This window comes from Patagioenas fasciata, chromosome 24 (assembly GCF_037038585.1).
Source record: "Patagioenas fasciata isolate bPatFas1 chromosome 24, bPatFas1.hap1, whole genome shotgun sequence".
Lineage (NCBI taxonomy): Eukaryota > Metazoa > Chordata > Aves > Columbiformes > Columbidae > Patagioenas > Patagioenas fasciata.
This window is the reverse complement of record NC_092543.1, coordinates 775,454-792,732: the sequence shown is the minus strand read 5'-3', so window position 1 is coordinate 792,732 and position 17,279 is coordinate 775,454. Positions and strand designations below refer to the sequence as shown.

The following is a 17,279-nucleotide window of genomic DNA, read 5'->3' as shown; positions in this document are numbered from 1 at the left end:
GCGACAACGGCCCCGGTATCGCGAAGGGTGGCACCGACGGCCCCGGTATCGCAATAGGGAGCACTGATGGTCCTGGTATCGCGACAGGTGGCAACAACAGCGCTGGTATCGTCACAACAGCAGTGACGACGGCCCCAGTATCGTGATGGGCAGCAACGATGGTCCTGGTAGCGCGATGGGTGGCACCGACGGCCCTGGTATCGCAATGGGTGGCACTGACAGCCCTGGTATCGCAATGGGTGGCACTGACAGCCCCGGTATCGTGATGGGTAACGACAATGGCCCTGGTATCACGATGGGTGGCACCGACGGCCCTGGTATCGCGACAGCAATAAATCTCAAGACCTCCCAAAATAAATCCTCCTCATGTGTGCGTTCTTGCCCCGCATCGTGGCAAACGCCCTGGAAACGGGGCGGAAAACCCAGGTTTTAGTGCTTTTTGGCTTCACCCTCTCTGGGTGCGTTTTGGCGCGGGTCCGGCGCCGTTTCTTGGCTCCGCGCCGGGTGGCTTTAACACCTTTTAACCTCTTTATCCCCAAATAAGCAACAACTCACCTGCCGCACTCCGTGCATGGAAAGGACTCCCCGGCGCCCTCATTTTGGGCCATTTGCTGCTTCATTTTGGCCCTTTCCTCGGGCGAGGGACGGGGCTTCTTCTTCGGGGGCTGGAAAGTGGCCTGGAAAGCAGAGATTCCTCTCATTCCCCCCTTTCACCAAAGGTCGAGAGCGCTGAGAATAAACCAGCTTGGAAACAAGACCCTATGGAACAGCCCATAGAGACAACTCAGCCAGGTGAGGCTAAAAGAGCCAAAACCGGCTCTTTTTGTGACACAAACCACCGCTTTTTGGCAGGGAACGCACAGCAATTCCCTTCGGCGGCGAAGCCAAAACCACAGAATATCCCCCAAACCATTCAAACCCCACCAGGATCGTTAATACCTGGAATCACTGCAATCAACCTGCAGCCAATCGAGCCCATTTCGGGCCCAAAAAGCCGCTTTTTTGGCCTCAAGGCGGTTTTCCTGCAGCGCAAATTCTGTGTAAACGCGTTTTCTACCTTCTCCTCGGCCTTTTCCTTGTTTCTCTTGGCTTTTTTGCCCGTCCCTTTTGCTCGGTAGGACTTGAGTTTGGTCGTTTTCTTCCAGATGTAGTAATATTCAACACACTGGGCCACAGTCTTAGTCTGGACCTAAGCGAGGGGATAGGGGCGGTTTAGGATGGAAACGCCGCGGTAAATCACATTTACGCCTCGTTTTGTCTCATTCCGGTGCCTTTTTTGCAGCGTTAAGCAGCAAAATGACATTTGGAGAACGGGAGTTCGATGCGTGACTCAAAAACGCGGCTTTTTGGGTTAAAACCCGATGATTTTGGGGGATTTACCTTCTTGTGGATGCGATAAAAGTCCTTCTTGTGGGTGGCAAAAGCACGGTGGAAAAGCTGCTGCTCCAATGGCGTCCACGTGTCCGAGCCTGCGGGGCAATGAGCGGGTTCGTTACGGGGAACGCAATTAGCAAACGGGGCGGGGGGGTCGTTATCGGCAGCCCAAGATGTTTAAATCGGCGTGGAAAGGGTATCGTGGTGTCTGTTTGTGTCCTGGGGGGGAATGGGCCCCGTTCCTCGTTTACCTGCGTAATGATAATTGGCCAGAGGGTCCGATTCGGACTTGGGGGGCCCCCCCGAAAGCAGCATCTCCAGCGCCTTCTGCAAGAGGAAGAGGCTCGGGGTTCGCCTTCCATTCGGAGCAGGACGCCCCAAGTTGTGATTTTGGGGGTTTTGGGTGATATCGGGGGGGGTTTTGGGGAGATATCGGGGGGTTTGGGGAGGTATCGGGGGGCTTGGGGAGATATCAGGGGGTTTTGGGGTGATATCAGGAGGTTTGGGGGTGATATCAGGGGGCTTTGGGGAGATATTGGGGGGTTTGGGGTGATATCGGGGGGTTTGGTGTGAAATCAGGGGGTTCTGAGGTGATATCAAGGGGTTTTGGGGAGATATCAGGGGGTTTGGGGTCATATCGAGGGGTTCTGGGGTGATATCGGGGATTTGAGGAGATATCAGGGGGTTTTGGGCTGATATTGGGGGGTTTGGGGTGATATCAGGGTGTTTTGGGGAGATATCGGGGTGTTTTGGGGAGATATCGGGGGGTTTTGGGGTGATATCAGGGGTTTTGGGGTGATATCGGGGGTTTTGGGGTAACATTGAGGGGCATTGGGGAGATATCAGGGGGTTTTGACGAGATATCGAGGGGTTTTGGGGAGATATCAGGGGGTTTTGGGGTGATATCGAGGGGTTTTGGGGTGATATCAGGGGATTTGGGGAGATATCAGGGGGTTTTGGGGTGATATCAAGGTGTTTTGGGGAGATATCGGGGGGTTTTGGGGAGATATCAGGGGTTTTGGGGAGATATCGGGGGGTTTTGGGGAGATATCAGCGGGATTTGGGGTGATATCGGGGGGTTTTGGGGTAATATCGGGGGGCTTTGGGGAGATATCAGGGGGTTTTGGGGTGATATCAATGGGATTTGGGGAGATATCAGGGGGTTTTGGGGTGATATCTGGGGGTTCTGGGGAGATATCAGGGGGTTTTGGGGTGATATCGGGGGGTTTGGGGTGATATCGGGGGCATGGGGGTGATACTGGGGCTTTTGGGGATGATATCGGTGGGTTTGGGGGTGATATTAGGGGGTTCTGGGCTGGTATCAAGGGGTTTTGGGGAGATATCAGGAGGTTTTGGGGTGATATCAGGGGGGTTTGGGGAGATATCGGGGGTTTTGGGGAGATATCGGGGATTTTGGGGTGATATCGGGGGGTTTTGGGGAGATATCGGGGGTTTTGGGGAGATATCGGGGATTTTGGGGTGATATCAGGGGGGTTTGGGGAGATATCGGGGGTTTTGGGGAGATATCAGGGGATTTTGGGGTGATATCAGGGGGTTTTGGGGTGACATCGGGGGGTTTGGGGAGATACCGGGGGGTTTTGGGGTGATATCAGGGGGTTCTGGAGAGTTATCAAGGGGTTTTGGGGAGATATCAAGGGGGTTTGGGGTGATATCGGGGGAGTTTTGGGTGATATCGGGAGATTTTGAGGTGATATCGGGGGGTTTGGGGAGATATCGGGGGCATGGGGGTGATATTGGGGCTTTTGGGGTGATATCGGGGGGTTCTGGGGTGATATCAGGGGGTTTTGGGGAGATATCAGGGGGTTTTAGGGTGATATCGGGGGGCTTGGGGGAGATATTGGGGGGTTTGGGGTGATATCGGGGGTTTTGGAGTGATATCGAGGGCATGGGGGTGATACTGTGGCTTTTGGGGGTGATATCAGGGGGCTTTGGGGTGATATCGGGGGGTTTTGGGGTGGTATCATGGGGATTTGGGGTCATATCGGGGGGGTTTTGGGGTGATATCAGGGGTTTTGGGGAGATATCGGGGGGTTTGGGGTGATATCGGGAGGGTTTGGGGTGATATAGGGGGGTTTTGGGGAGATATCGGGGGGTTTTGGGGTAATATCAGGGGGTTCTGGGGAGATATCAAGGGGTTTTGGGGAGATATCAAGGGGGTTTGGGGTGATATCGGGAGATTTTGAGGTGATATCGGGGGGTTTTGGGGAGATATCGGGGCTTTTGGGGAGATATCGGGGGTTTGGGGGAGATATCGGGGGGTTTTGGAGTGATATCGGGGGCATGGGGGTGATATCAGGGGGTTTTGGGGAGATATCGGGGGGTTTGGGGAGATATCAGGGGGTTTTGGGGAGATACCGGGGTGGTTTGGGATGATATCAGCGGGTTCTGGGGAGATATCAAGGGGTTCTGGGGAGGTATCAAGGGGGTTTGGGGTGATATCAGGGGGTTTTGGGGTGATATCGGGGGGTTTGGGGAGATACCGGAGGGGTTTGGGGTGATATCAGCGGGTTCTGGGGAGATATCAAGGGGGTTTGGGGTGATATCAGGGGGGTTTGGGGTGATATCGGGAGATTTTGAGGTGATATTGGGGGGTTTTGGGGAGATATCGGGGATTTTGGGGTGATATCGGGGGGTTCTGGGGTGATATCAAGGGGTTTTGGGGAAATATCGGGGGGTTTGTGGTGATATCGGGGGGGTTGGGGTGATATCGGGGGCTTTTGGGGTGATATCAAGGGGTTTTGGGAGATATCGGGGGTTTTGGGGAGATACCAGGGGCTTTTGGGGGTGATATCGGGGTGTTTTGGGGAGATATTGGGGTTTTGGGGTGATATCGGGGGGTTTTGGGGAGATATCAGGGGTTTTGGGGTGATATCGAGAGGTTTTGGGGTGATATCGGGGTTTTGGGGTGATATCGGGGGGTTTGGGGAGATATCGGGGATTTGGGGAAATACCAGGGTGTTTTGGGGAAATATCAGCGGTTTTGGGGTGATATCGGGGCTTTTGGAGTGATATCGGGGGCATGGGGGTGATATTGGGGCTTTTGGGGGTGATATCAGGGGGTTTTGGGGTGATATCGGGGGGTCTGGGGTGATATCGGGGGGTTTGGGGTGATATCGGGGTGGTTGGGGTGATATTGGGGGTTTTGGGGTCACTCACCATCAGGTCGCCGCGCGCTGCGTGCAGGCAGTGCAGGGCCAGCTCCAGGTTAAGGACGGCGCCGGGGACAGCGCTGGAGCTCCCAGGGATGGCACTGGAGCTCCCAGGGATGGCGCTGGAGTTTCCAGGGATGGCACTGGAGCTCCCAGGGATGGCACTGGAGCTCCCGGGGACAGCACTGGAGCTCCCGGGGACAGCACTGGAGCTCCCAGGGATGGCACTGGAGCTCCCGGGGACAGCACTGGAGCTCCCGAGGATGGCACTGGAGCTCCCGGGGACAGCACTGGAGCTCCCGGGGACAGCACTGGAGCTCCCGGGGACGGCACTGGAGCTCCTGGGGATGGCACTGGAGCTCCCGGGGATGGCACTGGAGCTCCCAGGGATGGCGCTGGAGCTCCCAGGGATGGCGCTGGAGTTCCCGGGGACGGCGCTAGAGCTCCCGGGGACGGCGCTGGAGCTTCCGGGGACGGCGCTGGAGCTTCCGGGGACGGCGCTGGAGCTCCCGGGGATGGTGCTGGAGCTCCTGGGGATGGTGCTGGAGCTCCCGGGGACGGCGCTGGAGCTCCCGGGGATGGTGCTGGAGCTCGCCATGGACAGCAGGGTCAACACTGCAACCGACACGGGGTGGGGGAAACGGGGTGATGGGACATGGGGATGTTGGGGTTCGGGGGGGAAATGGGGTGATATGAGGTGGGGATGTTGGGGTTTGGGGGGGAAAGGGGGATGTGACATGGGGGTGTTGGGGGAAAGGGGGATGTGACATGGGGGTGTTGGGGGAAAGGGGGATGTGACATGGGGGTGTTGGGGGAAAGGGGGATGTGACATGGGGGTGTTGGGGTTTGGGGAAAGGGGGATGTGACATGGGGGTGTTGGGGGAAAGGGGGATGTGACATGGGGGTGTTGTTTGGGGAAAGGGGGATGTGACATGGGGGTGTTGGGGTTTGGGGAAAGGGGGATGTGACATGGGGGTGTTGGGGTTTGGGGAAAGGGGGATGTGACATGGGGGTGTTGGGGGAAAGGGGGATGTGACATGGGGGTGTTGGGGGAAAGGGGGATGTGACATGGGGGTATTGGGGTTTGGGGAAAGGGGGATGTGACATGGGGGTGTTGGGGGAAAGGGGGATGTGACATGGGGGTGTTGGGGTTTGGGGGTGGAAATATGGGATCCAACAAGGAAAAGCTGGGGTTTTTCAAGGAAAAGCGTGATACGACAATGGGTACGATTCAAGGAAAAGTTGGAGTTGGTCAAGAAAAGATGCGATATGATAAAGGAAATGTTGGGGTTTGTCAAGAAAAGGTGTGATAGGACAAGGAAAAGTTGGGTTTTGTTGAGAAAAGACGTGATAGGACAATGGAAACGTTGGGTTTATGTCAAGAAAAGACAATAGGACAAGGAAAAGTTGGCTTTTGTCAAGAAAAGACACGATAGGTCAAGGAAAAGTTGGAGTTGGTCAAGATAAGACGCAATAGGACAAGGAAAAGTTGGGTGTATGTCAAGAAAAGATGCAATAGGACAACAGAAACGTTGGGTTCTGTCAAGAAAAGACGTGATAAGACAAGGAAAAGTTGGGTTTTGTTGAGAAAAGATGCGATAGGACAAGGAAAAGTTGGGTTTTGTTGAGAAAAGATGCGATAGGACAATGGAAACGTCAGGTTTCGTCAAGAAAAGGTGCGATACAACAATGGGTACGATACGAGAAGGAAAAGTTGGGTTTATGTCAAGAAAAGACGCGCTACAACAAGGAAAAGTTGGGTTTTGTCAAGAAAAGCTGCGATAGGACAATGGAAACGTTGGGGTTGGTCAAGAAAAGGTGCGACATGATAATGGGTACGATATGAGAAGGAAAAGTTGGGTTTTGGGGACAAAAGGTGCGATACGGGACAGCGGAAAACGAGCCAACCAGGTGGAGCGGAGAGCAAGAAACACACGGAGAAACGTCACTATTTCTACCCAAAAGGCAGCGTTGGGAGCCCCAAGAGCAGCGACGACCCCCCCGGGGCCCAGGTGGGGTGGGCCAGGCACCCAATGCGTGCGATACCTGGGTCGGGCGCCTGCGGGTCGGTGTCCATGTCCCCTCCGATCGGCACCGAAACCGCGCGGTTCGGCCGAAAACCACAGGGATTCGCTCCAAGACGCGGCAGAGTGGGAGAGACGCCCTGCGAGGGCTCGGAACAACAAAGCGTTGCCGGGGTTCCGCCGCGACATCAGCGCCGCCGGTGACATCAGCGCCTCGTGTTCCGTTCGGAATGGACGTCAATGGGTCCTGGTGGGCCAAACGAGGGGCAGGAAAAGCGCGACGCACCCGTTTTGCGCCCGTTTTTGGTGGTTTGGGGACTCACGGCCGGACGCTGATTTTGGGGGCGTCCTTCACCAGGCACAATCCCAAGTCGCCGTCCATTCTGCCTGCGGGATATTGAGAAATAGAGGGGAAAAGCAACGCTCGGGATCAAAATCATCGTGCCGAGACCGTTCCTCGGCGTCACAACCACAAATTGTCCCAATTCCCATCGTTTTGGTGAAATCGGTCGCTGATGGATCATCCCAATGGGGTTTTGCAGTCGATCGCAGCACTCGGGTGGTTTTTACACCCGATATCACAGCGAAACCCTGGGGGGGTTGTTTCCATCCCATATTCCACAAAATCACCCATTTTGGGGGTTTTTGGGGAGCACGAGCTCTGCGTTTGTCACCACAAACCAGCGAGGGGACGCCGAACCCAAACCGGGTTCACCGGGCGGTTTTACACCGGGATCGCTCGGCCCGGGTTGAGATAAACCCCCCGTAAACCACAACCATAAAGCGGGGTGTTCCCCCCAAAGCGCTACGTGGGGACATCCGCATCGCACCGAATTAACCCCGCGGGGCGGCCGAAAGCGCTTCAATCCCGGTGTCGGGATCACGAGGGGTTTCGGCCTCCGTCGCCTTTTTGCTGCGAGATCTTCCCATCCGGAGACGCATTTTCGGTGACCTGGGCAACATCGAACGAGAAAAGGGTTAAAGGTGGAAAACGCACAAAATCACACGGGCGTTTATCTGCTTTTCCTCCTTTTTTGGCTCAAAAGCAAGCGGCGAACCCCAAAATGAGGGGTCTGGGGACCCTCCGGTCCTGCTGATGCTTCCTCCCTTCCACCCAACTCGAGGCGATCGCCGGGTTCCGTATTTCGGATCAATAACCCAGCGGGAGCCTGGAGCCTCCCAGAGCCCGTCCCTGGGGTAGCGGCCGCCGAGCGCGTCCCCATAGCCCGTCCCTGGGGTAGCGGCCGCCGAGCGCGTCCCCATAGCGTTATTTGGGTGTAATTTGGGGGGTTCTGGGGCACGTAGCACCCTTGGTTCAGCCAGGGACACACACACGGGTGCTCCGGGAAGCGACTCCGGCGCCGCCGGTTGCCGAATCATCGCACAACCATCCAAGTACTCCTCACCCACCTCGTTCCTTGTCACTGGAACCAACACCGGGATCACCAGGGGGGTTTTCGGACAGCGTCGGGGGTTCGGAGGCGGCGTTTCCATCTCCCAACGATGGTTTCGCGGTGTTTGCATCGCCCGCGTCGCGCACCTGAGCACAAACGGAACCGGGAGCGTCGGTGGCGCTGGAGGATATCAAAGCGCTTTGCAAACTGCTCTTCCCAATTATTTCTCCATTATATAACGAGGATAATAAAACCCGCTACGCTAAACACGACCCGAACCGGGCGGGAGCGCGCAACGCGAATCTTTACACCGCAGCGATTCCCTATTTCTCGTTTTCTCACCCCGTCATCTCCACTCAATCGGCAGCGACGTTCACAAATCATCCAGTTACGCACAATTTGGTAACGACCCCCGCAAAGGGCTTCGACGGCACCGCCGTCCCCCCCGCCGCCTTCGCTCAGATCCCCGCTCAATGAGCAGCACCCATGGGTGCCCGTTACCTGCCCCCTCTCGGCGTCCACCGACCACCCGTGGTTCCGGCACATGGAGACGCCGCCATCCTCAACCGGAGCAGCCGCCAAGTGGCTGAAGTGACAAAAATCAGGATAAATAGGTAAAAAAATCAACATGATAAAGCCGCGGTGCTTTTAGAACAGATGGCGTAGTCGGCGCTGAAGCTCCAGGCAGGTGGAGCTTGCCCGGTGGAATCAATCGGCGTTCGGTCTCAAAGGTTTCAAGCCAAAAGGGTTAAATAACAAGGATTTAAGGCAAACGTGCCCTCAAGCTCCCACGGGTTCACTCACCGCCCGGCGCAGGCGTTTTCCTCCGCGCCGCGGTCGGCAGGCGGTAGATGTTCCCACCCTGCACGAGAGAAGCAACGGTGGCGGGCAGGGGTTGCTCTGCCGTTAATAAATGCTCATCATTAATAGATAGCGACCGTTAATCAATACCGATTGTTGATAAATACCAGCCACCGTTAATAAATACTGACCGTCATTAGTAAATACTGATCATCCTTAATAAATACTGATCGCCGTTAATAAATACCGACCATCATTAATAAATACTGATCATTATTAATAAATGCTGATCACCATTAATAAATATTGGTCTTTATTAATAATGCTGATTGTCATTAATAAATACTGATCATCATTAATGAATACTGATCATCATTAATACTGATCGTTATTAATAAATACTGATCGCCATTAATAAATACTGACCATCATTAATAAATACTGGTTATCATTAATACTGATCGTTATTAATACATACTGATCATTATTAATAAATGCTGATCACCATTAATAAATATTGATCCTTATTCATATTGCTGATCATCATTAATAAATACTGACCATCATTAATAAATACTGATCATCATTAATAAATACCAATCGTTATTAATAAATACTGACCGTCATTAATAAATACTGATTGTCATTAATAAATACTGATCGCTATTAATAAATACTGACCATCATTAATAAATACTGATCGCCATTAATAAATACTGACCATCACTAATAAATACTGATCGTTATTAATAAATGATCACCATTAATAAATATTGATCCTTATTAATAATGCCGATTGTCATTAATAAATACTGACCATCATTAATAAATACTGATCATCATTAATACTGATCCTTATTAATAAATACTGATCACCATTAATAAAAACTGACCATCATTAATAAATACTGATTGTCCTTAATAAATACTGACTATCATTAATAAATACTGATGTCCTTAATAAATACTGACCACCGTTCATAAATACTGACTGTCCTTAATAAATGCTGACTGTCACTAATAAATACTGATTGTTATTAATAAATACTGACCATCATTAATAAATAATGATCATCATTAATAATACTGATCGTCATTAATAAATACTGACCATCATTAATAAATAGTGATCGTCATTAATAAATACTGACTGTTATTAATAATTACTGATCACCATTAATAAATACTGATCGTCCTTAATAAATACTGACCATCATTAATAAATACTGATCACCATTAATAAATACTGACCATCACTAATAAACACTGGTCGTTATTAATAAATACTGATCACCATTAATAAATATTGATCCTTATTAATAATGCTGATCGTCATTAATAAATACTGACCATCATTAATAAATGCTGATTGTCCCTAATAAATACTGACCATCATTAATAAATACTGATCGTCATTAATAAATACCGTTATTAATAATTACTGATCACCACTAATACTGATCGTCATTAATAAATACTGGCCATCATTAATAAATACTGAGCGTCATTAATAAATACTAGCCGTTATTAATAATTACTGATCACCATTAATAAATACTGATCATCATTAATAAATACTGACCATCATTACTAAATACTGATCAGTAGTAAATACTGAGCTCAAGGCTCAGGTTGGGCTCCAGGCTCAGGTCGGGCTCCAGGCTCAGGTCGGGCTCCAGGTCGGGCTCCAGGCTCTGACTGGGCTCCAGGTCGGGCTCCAGGCTCAGGTTGGGCTCCAGGCTCAGGTTGGGCTCCAGGTCGGGCTCCAGGCTCAGGTCGGGCTCCAGGCTCAGACTGGGCTCCAGGTCGGGCTCCAGCGCTTCCCCGCAGAGCAGCCCGGGGCTCTGGGCAAAGCCACGCAGCTCGTCGCCCAAGGGAAACAGGTCCATGGTCACCGGGCTCCAAACACCCCGGAGCAAAAACCAGAGCGGCCCCAGGACACCCGGGCTCCCAAAGAGCCTGGAAAAGGGACACAAAGAGTTAAATTGGGGGGAGTGAAGTGGCTGCTGATGCTGAGAAACCCCCGGGGGTTCGGGGCTGGGGGGAAAGGGGGGATCTGTATGAAAACTGCTCTGGGGAAAAGGGGGGAAGGGGTTGGGCTGCACGGGAATGGGAGGAGGGACAGGAAAACGGGAGAGGGAAACGGGGGAAGAGGGAAAAGGGGGGAAAGGGGGAAAAAGGGGGGAAAGAGGGAAAAGGGGGGAAAGGGGGAAAAAGGGAAAAGGGGGAAAAAGGGAAAAGAGGGGAAAAGGGGGGAAAGAGGGAAAAGGGGGAAAAAGCAAGGAAAGAGGGAAAAGGGGGAAAAAGGGGGGAAAGAGGGAAAAAGAGGGAAAAAGCGAGGAAAGAGGGAAAAGAGGGAAAAAGGGGGGAAAGAGGGAAAAATAGGGAAAAAGCGAGGAAAGAGGGAAAGGGGGGGAAAAGGGAAGAAACAGGGATAAAGGGGGAAAAGAGGGATAAGATGGAAAGAGGGGGGAAGAGGGAAAGGGGGGAAAGAAGGGAAAAGAGGGAAGAGGGAAAAGGGGAGAAAAGGGGGGAAAGAGGAAAAAGGGGGAAAAGGGGGGAAAAGGGAAAAAGGGGGAAGAGGGAAAAGAGGGGGAAGAGGGGGGGAAGAGGAAAAAGAGGGGAAAAGGGGGGAAAGAGGGATAAAGGGGAAAGAGGGAAAAGAGGGAAAAAGGGGGGAAGAGGGAAAAGGGCGGAAAGAGGGAAAAGAGGGATAAAGGGGGAAAGAGGGAAAAGGCGGAAAAGGGGGGGAAGAAGGAAAAAGGGAGAAAAAGGGGGAAAAGAGGGGGAAGAGGGAAAAAGGGGGGAAAGGGAGAAAAAGGGGGGAAACAGGGATAAAGGGGGAAAGAGGGAAAAGAGGGAAAAAGGGGGGGAAAAGGGGGAAGAGGGAAAAGGGGGGAAAGAGGGAAAAGAGGGAAAAAGGGGGGGAAAAGAGGGAAGAGGGAAAAGGGGGGAAAGAGGGAAAAGAGGGAAAAACGGCGGAAAGAGGGAAAAGAGGGAAAAAGGGGGGGAAGGGAAAAAGGGGGGAAAGAGGGATAAAGGGGGAAAGAGGGAAAAGAGGGAAAAGGGGGATGAAAGAGAGAAAAAGTCTGTGGGGGGATTGATGGCGGATCCGCCCCAGCCCCGGGGTCTCTCCTGGAGGGGAGGGACGGGCGGGCTCCAGCGGGGGTGCTGAGGAGATGAGGGGACACGAGGGGACCCGAGGGACCCGAGGGGACGCGATGGGACATGAAGAGACACGAGGGACCCGAGGGGACGCGATCTCCTCACCCGGTGCTTCCCGCCCCGGCGCTTCCCGCCCGCCGGCGCCGCGGCCACGCCCCCTCGCCGCCGGCCACGCCCCCTCGCCGGCGTCACGTGCCGGGAGTGTGTGGCGGGAAAAGGCGGGAGGGAGGAGAGGGAGGCGCCGCCGTTTTGGTGGAGGTTGTGAGGGGAGCTGGGGGTCGGCGGGAGGGGCATTGGGGGTCGGTGTGGGGGGAGGAATTGGGGTCGGCGTGAGGGGGGGATTTGGGGGGCAGTGTGGGGGTGGGGATTTGGGGTCGGTGTGAGGGGGGAATTGGGGGGCGGTGTGGGGGAGGAACTGGGGGTCGGTGTGAGCGGGACATTGGGGGTCGGTGTGGGGAGGAATTGGGGATCGGTGGGGGGGGCTTGGGGGGTCGGTGTGAGGGGGAATTGGGGGTCAGTGTGGGGGAAGTTGGGGGTTGGTCTGGGGAGGATTTGAGGGGTCAGTGTGGGGAGGATTTGGGGGTCGATGTGAGGGGCATTAGGGGTTGGTGTGGGGGGCAGGAACTGGGGGTCAGTGTGTGGGGGGGCATTGGGGGTCGGTGCGAGGGGGAATTAGGGTCCAGTGGGGGGGCACTGGGGGTCGGTGTTTGAGGGGGGAATTGGGGGGTCGGTGTGGGGGGGTCAGTGCAGGGGGGGCCTTGGGGGTCGGTGTGAGGGGGCATTGGGGGTCAGTCTGGGGAGGAATTGGGGGTCGGTGTGGGGGGGGGGCATTGGGGATCAGTGTGGGGGGGAATTGGGGGTCGGTGTGGGGGGGAATTGGGGTCTGGTGTGGGGGGGGGGACATTGGGGGTCGGTGTGAGGGGGAATTGGGGGTCGGTGTGGGGGGGAAGTTGGGGGTTGGTCTGGGGAGGATTTGAGGGGTCAGTCTGGGGAGGATTTGGGGGTCGATGTGAGGGGCATTAGGGGTTGGTGTGGGGGGCGTTGGGGGTCAGTGCGAGGGGGAATTAGGGTCCGGGGGGGGATTGGGGGTCGGTGTTTGAGGGGGGAACTGGGGGGTTGGTGTGCGGGGGCGGCCTTGGGGGTCGGTGTGAGGGGGCATTGGGGGTCAGTCTGGGGAGGAACTGGGGGGCATTGGGGGGTCGGGGTGGGGGGAGCTGGGGGTCGGGTGGGGGGTGGATTGGGGGTCGGGGTGGGGGGGGGAGCTGGGGGTCGGGGTGGGGGGTGGATTGGGGGTCGGGGTGGGGGGGGGAGCTGGGGGTCGGGTGGGGGGTGGATTGGGGGTCGGTGTGAAGGGAATGGGGGGGGCATGAGGGGAACGGAGGCGCAAAAACAACTTTACAGCCTCCGGAGCCATGAACCTCCACACCCCGCAGGGCTCCAGAGCAGCTGCGTTCGTTTCGCCGTCGGGCGCAAGGGGAGCGATGGTTCCACCCCTCGTGCGCCGCTCCGAGCGGCAGGAGCTGCGTTTAAATACAGCGAGGTGCTCGTGTCCCAACGACCCCAGAGCGCCCGCACACATCCAGAACCTTTCCCGCTCATCACTGCCGTAGTCTCCGCCTGGACGCCCCCTGTTCGTCTGCGCGGCGCCACCTGGTGCTCTGGAGGAGGGGTCTTTGGATGAAGGCTCCTTCAGCTTCCTCAGGTTTGGCTCCTTGTGTTGAATGGACTGGGACCCAAGCTCCAGGTCGGTTGAACCCAGCCTGGCACCCCCTTTTTGCTGTAAATCTCGGTTCTCTCGTCCCCTCGAGTTCACAGCTGGTGCCGTAAAACTCCTGATCCTGGCACTGCTGGGTTCTGGTTTCCTTACCATGAGTTCACCTAAAGCTCTGAACTAAGGGCTCGTGTGGCTCAGCCCTAAAGTGTTGGCTCGTTAGTGGGCACCCAATTATGTTTTGTTAACCCTTAAAATGTTCGTGCCCTCTATCAGACCCAGGAGTTCGGGCGGGGATTCAGTTCAGGAGGGACCCGGGAGTAACCCTAAGGACCCAGTAGTTGGGGGGTGTCAAGGGTTAAGATCGTGAAACTGTGGGGACCCCTAATGTCCCCAGGGGCCATTGTGACATCCTGGGGACCCTGCATTGTCCCCAGGGTGTTGTGACACCATGGGGACCCACTTTGTCCCCAGGGCCCACTGTGACGTCTCAGGATCCCCCATTGTCCCCAGGGCCCATTGTGACATTCTGGGGACCCCAAATGTCCCCAGGGCCCATTGTGACATTCTGGGGACCCCCTTTGTCCCCAGGGCCCATTGTGACATCCCAGAACCCCAATTTGTCCTCAGGGCCCATTGTGACATCCTGGGGACCCCCTTGTCCCCAGGGCCCATTGTGGCACCATGGACACCCCCTTTGTCCCCAGGGCCCATTGTGACATCCCAGGACCCCACCTTGTCCCCAGGGTCCCTTCTGACAGGGTGGGGACCCCCCTTTCTCCCCAGGGCTCATTGTGACGTCCCAGGACCCCTCGTTGTCCCCAGTGCCCATTGTGACATCCTGGGGACCCCCCTTGTCCCCAGGGCCCATTGTGAAATCCGGGGAACCCCCTGGTCTCCAGGGCCCATAGTGGTACCGTGGGGACTCGTCCTGTCACTTGGGTCCATTGTGACACCATGGGGACCCCGCCTTTGTCCCCAGTACCCATTGTGACATCCTGGGGACCCCTTTGTCCCCGGGGCCCATTGTGACATCCTGGGGACCCCCCTTTGTCCCCAAGGCCCATTGTGACACCGTGGGGACCCCACTTCTTTCCAGGACCCATTGTGGCATTCTGGGGACTTCCTTTGTCCCCAGGGCCCATTGTGACATCCTGGAGACCCCCTTTATCCCCAGAGCTCGTTGTCGCACCATGGGGACCCCCTTTGTCACTGGGGCCCATTGTGACATCCCAGGACCCCCCATTGTCCCCAGGGCCCATTGTGACACCGTGGGGACCCCGCCTTTTCCCCAGGGTCCATTGTGACGTCTCAGGACCCCCTTTGTCCCCAGGGCCCACTGTGGCACCATGGGGACCCCCTTTGTCCTCTGGGCCCATTGTGACATTCCAGGACCCCACTTTGTCCCCAGGGCCCATTGTGACACCGTGGGGACCCCCCTTGTCCCCAGGGCCCATTGTGACAATTAAGGGACCCCCCTTGTCCCCAGGGCCCATTGTGACAATTAAGGGACCCCCTTTGTCCCCAGGGCCCATTTTGACATCCCAGGACCCCACTTTGTCCCCAGTGCTCATTGTGAAATTCTGGGGACCCCCCTTGTCCTCAGGGCTCATTGTGACAGCCGAGGACCTTACTTTGTCCCCAGGGCCCATTGTGACATCCCAGGACCCCCCACTGTCTCCAGTGCCCATTGTGACATCATGGGGACCACCCTTTTTCCCCAGGGCTCATTGTGACGTCCCAGGACCCCTCGTTGTCCCCAGGCCCCATCGTGACATCCTGGGGACCCCCCTTGTCCCCAGGGCCCATTGTGACATCCGTGGGACCCCCTTGTCTCCAGGGCCCATAGTGGCACTGTGGGGACTCATCACTTGGGCCCATTGTGACATCCTGGAGACCCCCCTTTATCCGCAGGGCCCATTGTGACACCGTGGAGACCCCATTTGTCACTGGGGCCCATTGTGACATCCCAGGACACCCCATTGTCCCCAGGGCCCACTGAGACATCCCGGCGACCACCCTTTGTCCCCAGGGCCCATTATGCACATTCAGGGGACACCCCTTTGTCCCCAAGGCCCATTGTGACATCCTGGGGAGACCCCATTGTCCCCAAGGCCCATTGTGGCACCATGGGGACCCCCTTTGTCCCCAGTGCCCATTGTGACATCTTAGGACCCCACTTTGTCCCCAGGGCCCATTGTGACATCCTGGGGACCACCTGTGTCCCCAGGGCCCATTGTGACATCCCAGGAGCCACCGTTGTCCCCAGGGCCCATTGTGACATCCTGGGGACCCCCTTGTCCCCAGTGTCCATTGTGGCATCCTGGGACCCCCGTTGTCCCCAGGGCCCATTGTGGCACCATGTGGACCCCCTTTTTCCCGAGGGCCCATTATAACGTCCCAGGACCCCCCATTGTCCCCTGGGCCCATTGTGACATCCTGGGGTCCCCCTTTTGTCCCCTGGGCCCATTGTGACACTGTGGGGATCTCCTTTGTCCCCAGGGACCATTGTGACACTGTGGGGACCCCCTTTGTCCCCAGGGCCCATTGTGACATCCTGGGGAATCCCTTTGTCCCCAGGGCCCATTGTGACATCCTGGGGAATCCCTTTGTCTCCAGGGCCCATTGTGACGTCCCAGGACCCTGCTTTGTCCCCGGGGCCCATTGTGACATCCTGGGGAACCGCTTTGTCCCCAGGACCCATTGTGACGTCCCAGGACCCCCCCTTGTCCCCAGGGCTCATTGTGATGTCCCAGGATCCCCATTGTCCCCAGAGCCCATTGTGATGTCCTGGGAACCCCCTTTGACCCCAGGGTCCATTGTGACACCATGGGGACCCCCTCTTGTCCCCAGGGCCCATCGTGGCACCGTGGGGACCCCCTTGTCACTGGGGACCCATTGTGACACTATGGGGACCCCCCTTTGTGCCCAGGGCCCATTGTAACATCCTGGGGACCCCCTTGCCTCCAGGGCCCCTTGTGACATCAAAGGATCACCCTTTGTCCCCAGGACCCATTGTGACATCCCAGGACCCCACTTACTCCCCAGGGCCCATTGTGGCACCATGAGGACCCCCTTTGTCACTGGTGCCCATTGTGACATCCCAGGACCCCCCATTGTCTGCAGAGCCCATTGTGACACTATAGGGACCCCCCTTGTCACTGAGGACCCATTGTGACACCATGGGCACCTCCCCTTGTCGTCAGAGCCCATCGTGACATCCCAAAACCCCCAATTGTCTCCAGGGCCCATTGTGACATCCTGGGGACCTCCCTTTCTCCCCAGGGCCCATTGTGACGTTCCAGGAACCCCCATTGTCCTCAGGGCCCATTGTGACATTCAGGGGACCCCCTTTGTCTTCAGGGCCCATTGTGACACCATGGAGACCCCATTTGTCACTGGGGCCCATTGTGACATCCTAGGACCCCCCATTGTCCCCAAGGCCCATTGCGACATCCTGGGGACCCCCCTTTGTCCTCAGGGCCCATTGTGACATTCAGGGCACCCCTCTTTGTCCCCAGGGCCCATTCTGATACCATGGGGACCACTTTGTCCCCAGGGCCCACTGTGACATCCTGGGGACGCCCTTTGTCCCCAGGGCCCATTTTGACACCATGTGCACCCCCCTTTGTGCCCAGGG

The 17,279-nt window shown here is 55.9% G+C and overlaps 1 protein-coding gene across 1 annotated transcript; it reads right to left on the bottom strand.

The window, feature by feature from the left end:
- Positions 1–338: 338 nt before the first annotated feature.
- Positions 339–4,632, bottom strand: LOC139825534 (zinc finger protein 541-like). The gene is made up of 6 exons (XM_071798638.1): positions 4,552–4,632; positions 1,626–1,701; positions 1,381–1,469; positions 1,058–1,189; positions 556–677; positions 339–402 (listed from the first exon to the last, which is right to left on the bottom strand). The coding sequence occupies exons 1-6, from the start codon at positions 4,552–4,554 to the stop codon at positions 339–341; spliced, it is 486 nt and encodes a 161-aa protein (XP_071654739.1). The 5' UTR covers positions 4,555–4,632.
- Positions 4,633–17,279: the final 12,647 nt, after the last annotated feature.

Bases quoted from the DNA above. Each gene is read 5' to 3' on its own strand.
- LOC139825534 (XM_071798638.1), bottom strand. The intron at 1,470-1,625 runs GTAAACGAGGAA...ATTGCCCCGCAG, and splicing joins GGCCAATTATCATTACGCAG to GCTCGGACACGTGGACGCCA. The intron at 1,190-1,380 runs GTAAATCCCCCA...CCCCTCGCTTAG, and splicing joins TTTATCGCATCCACAAGAAG to GTCCAGACTAAGACTGTGGC.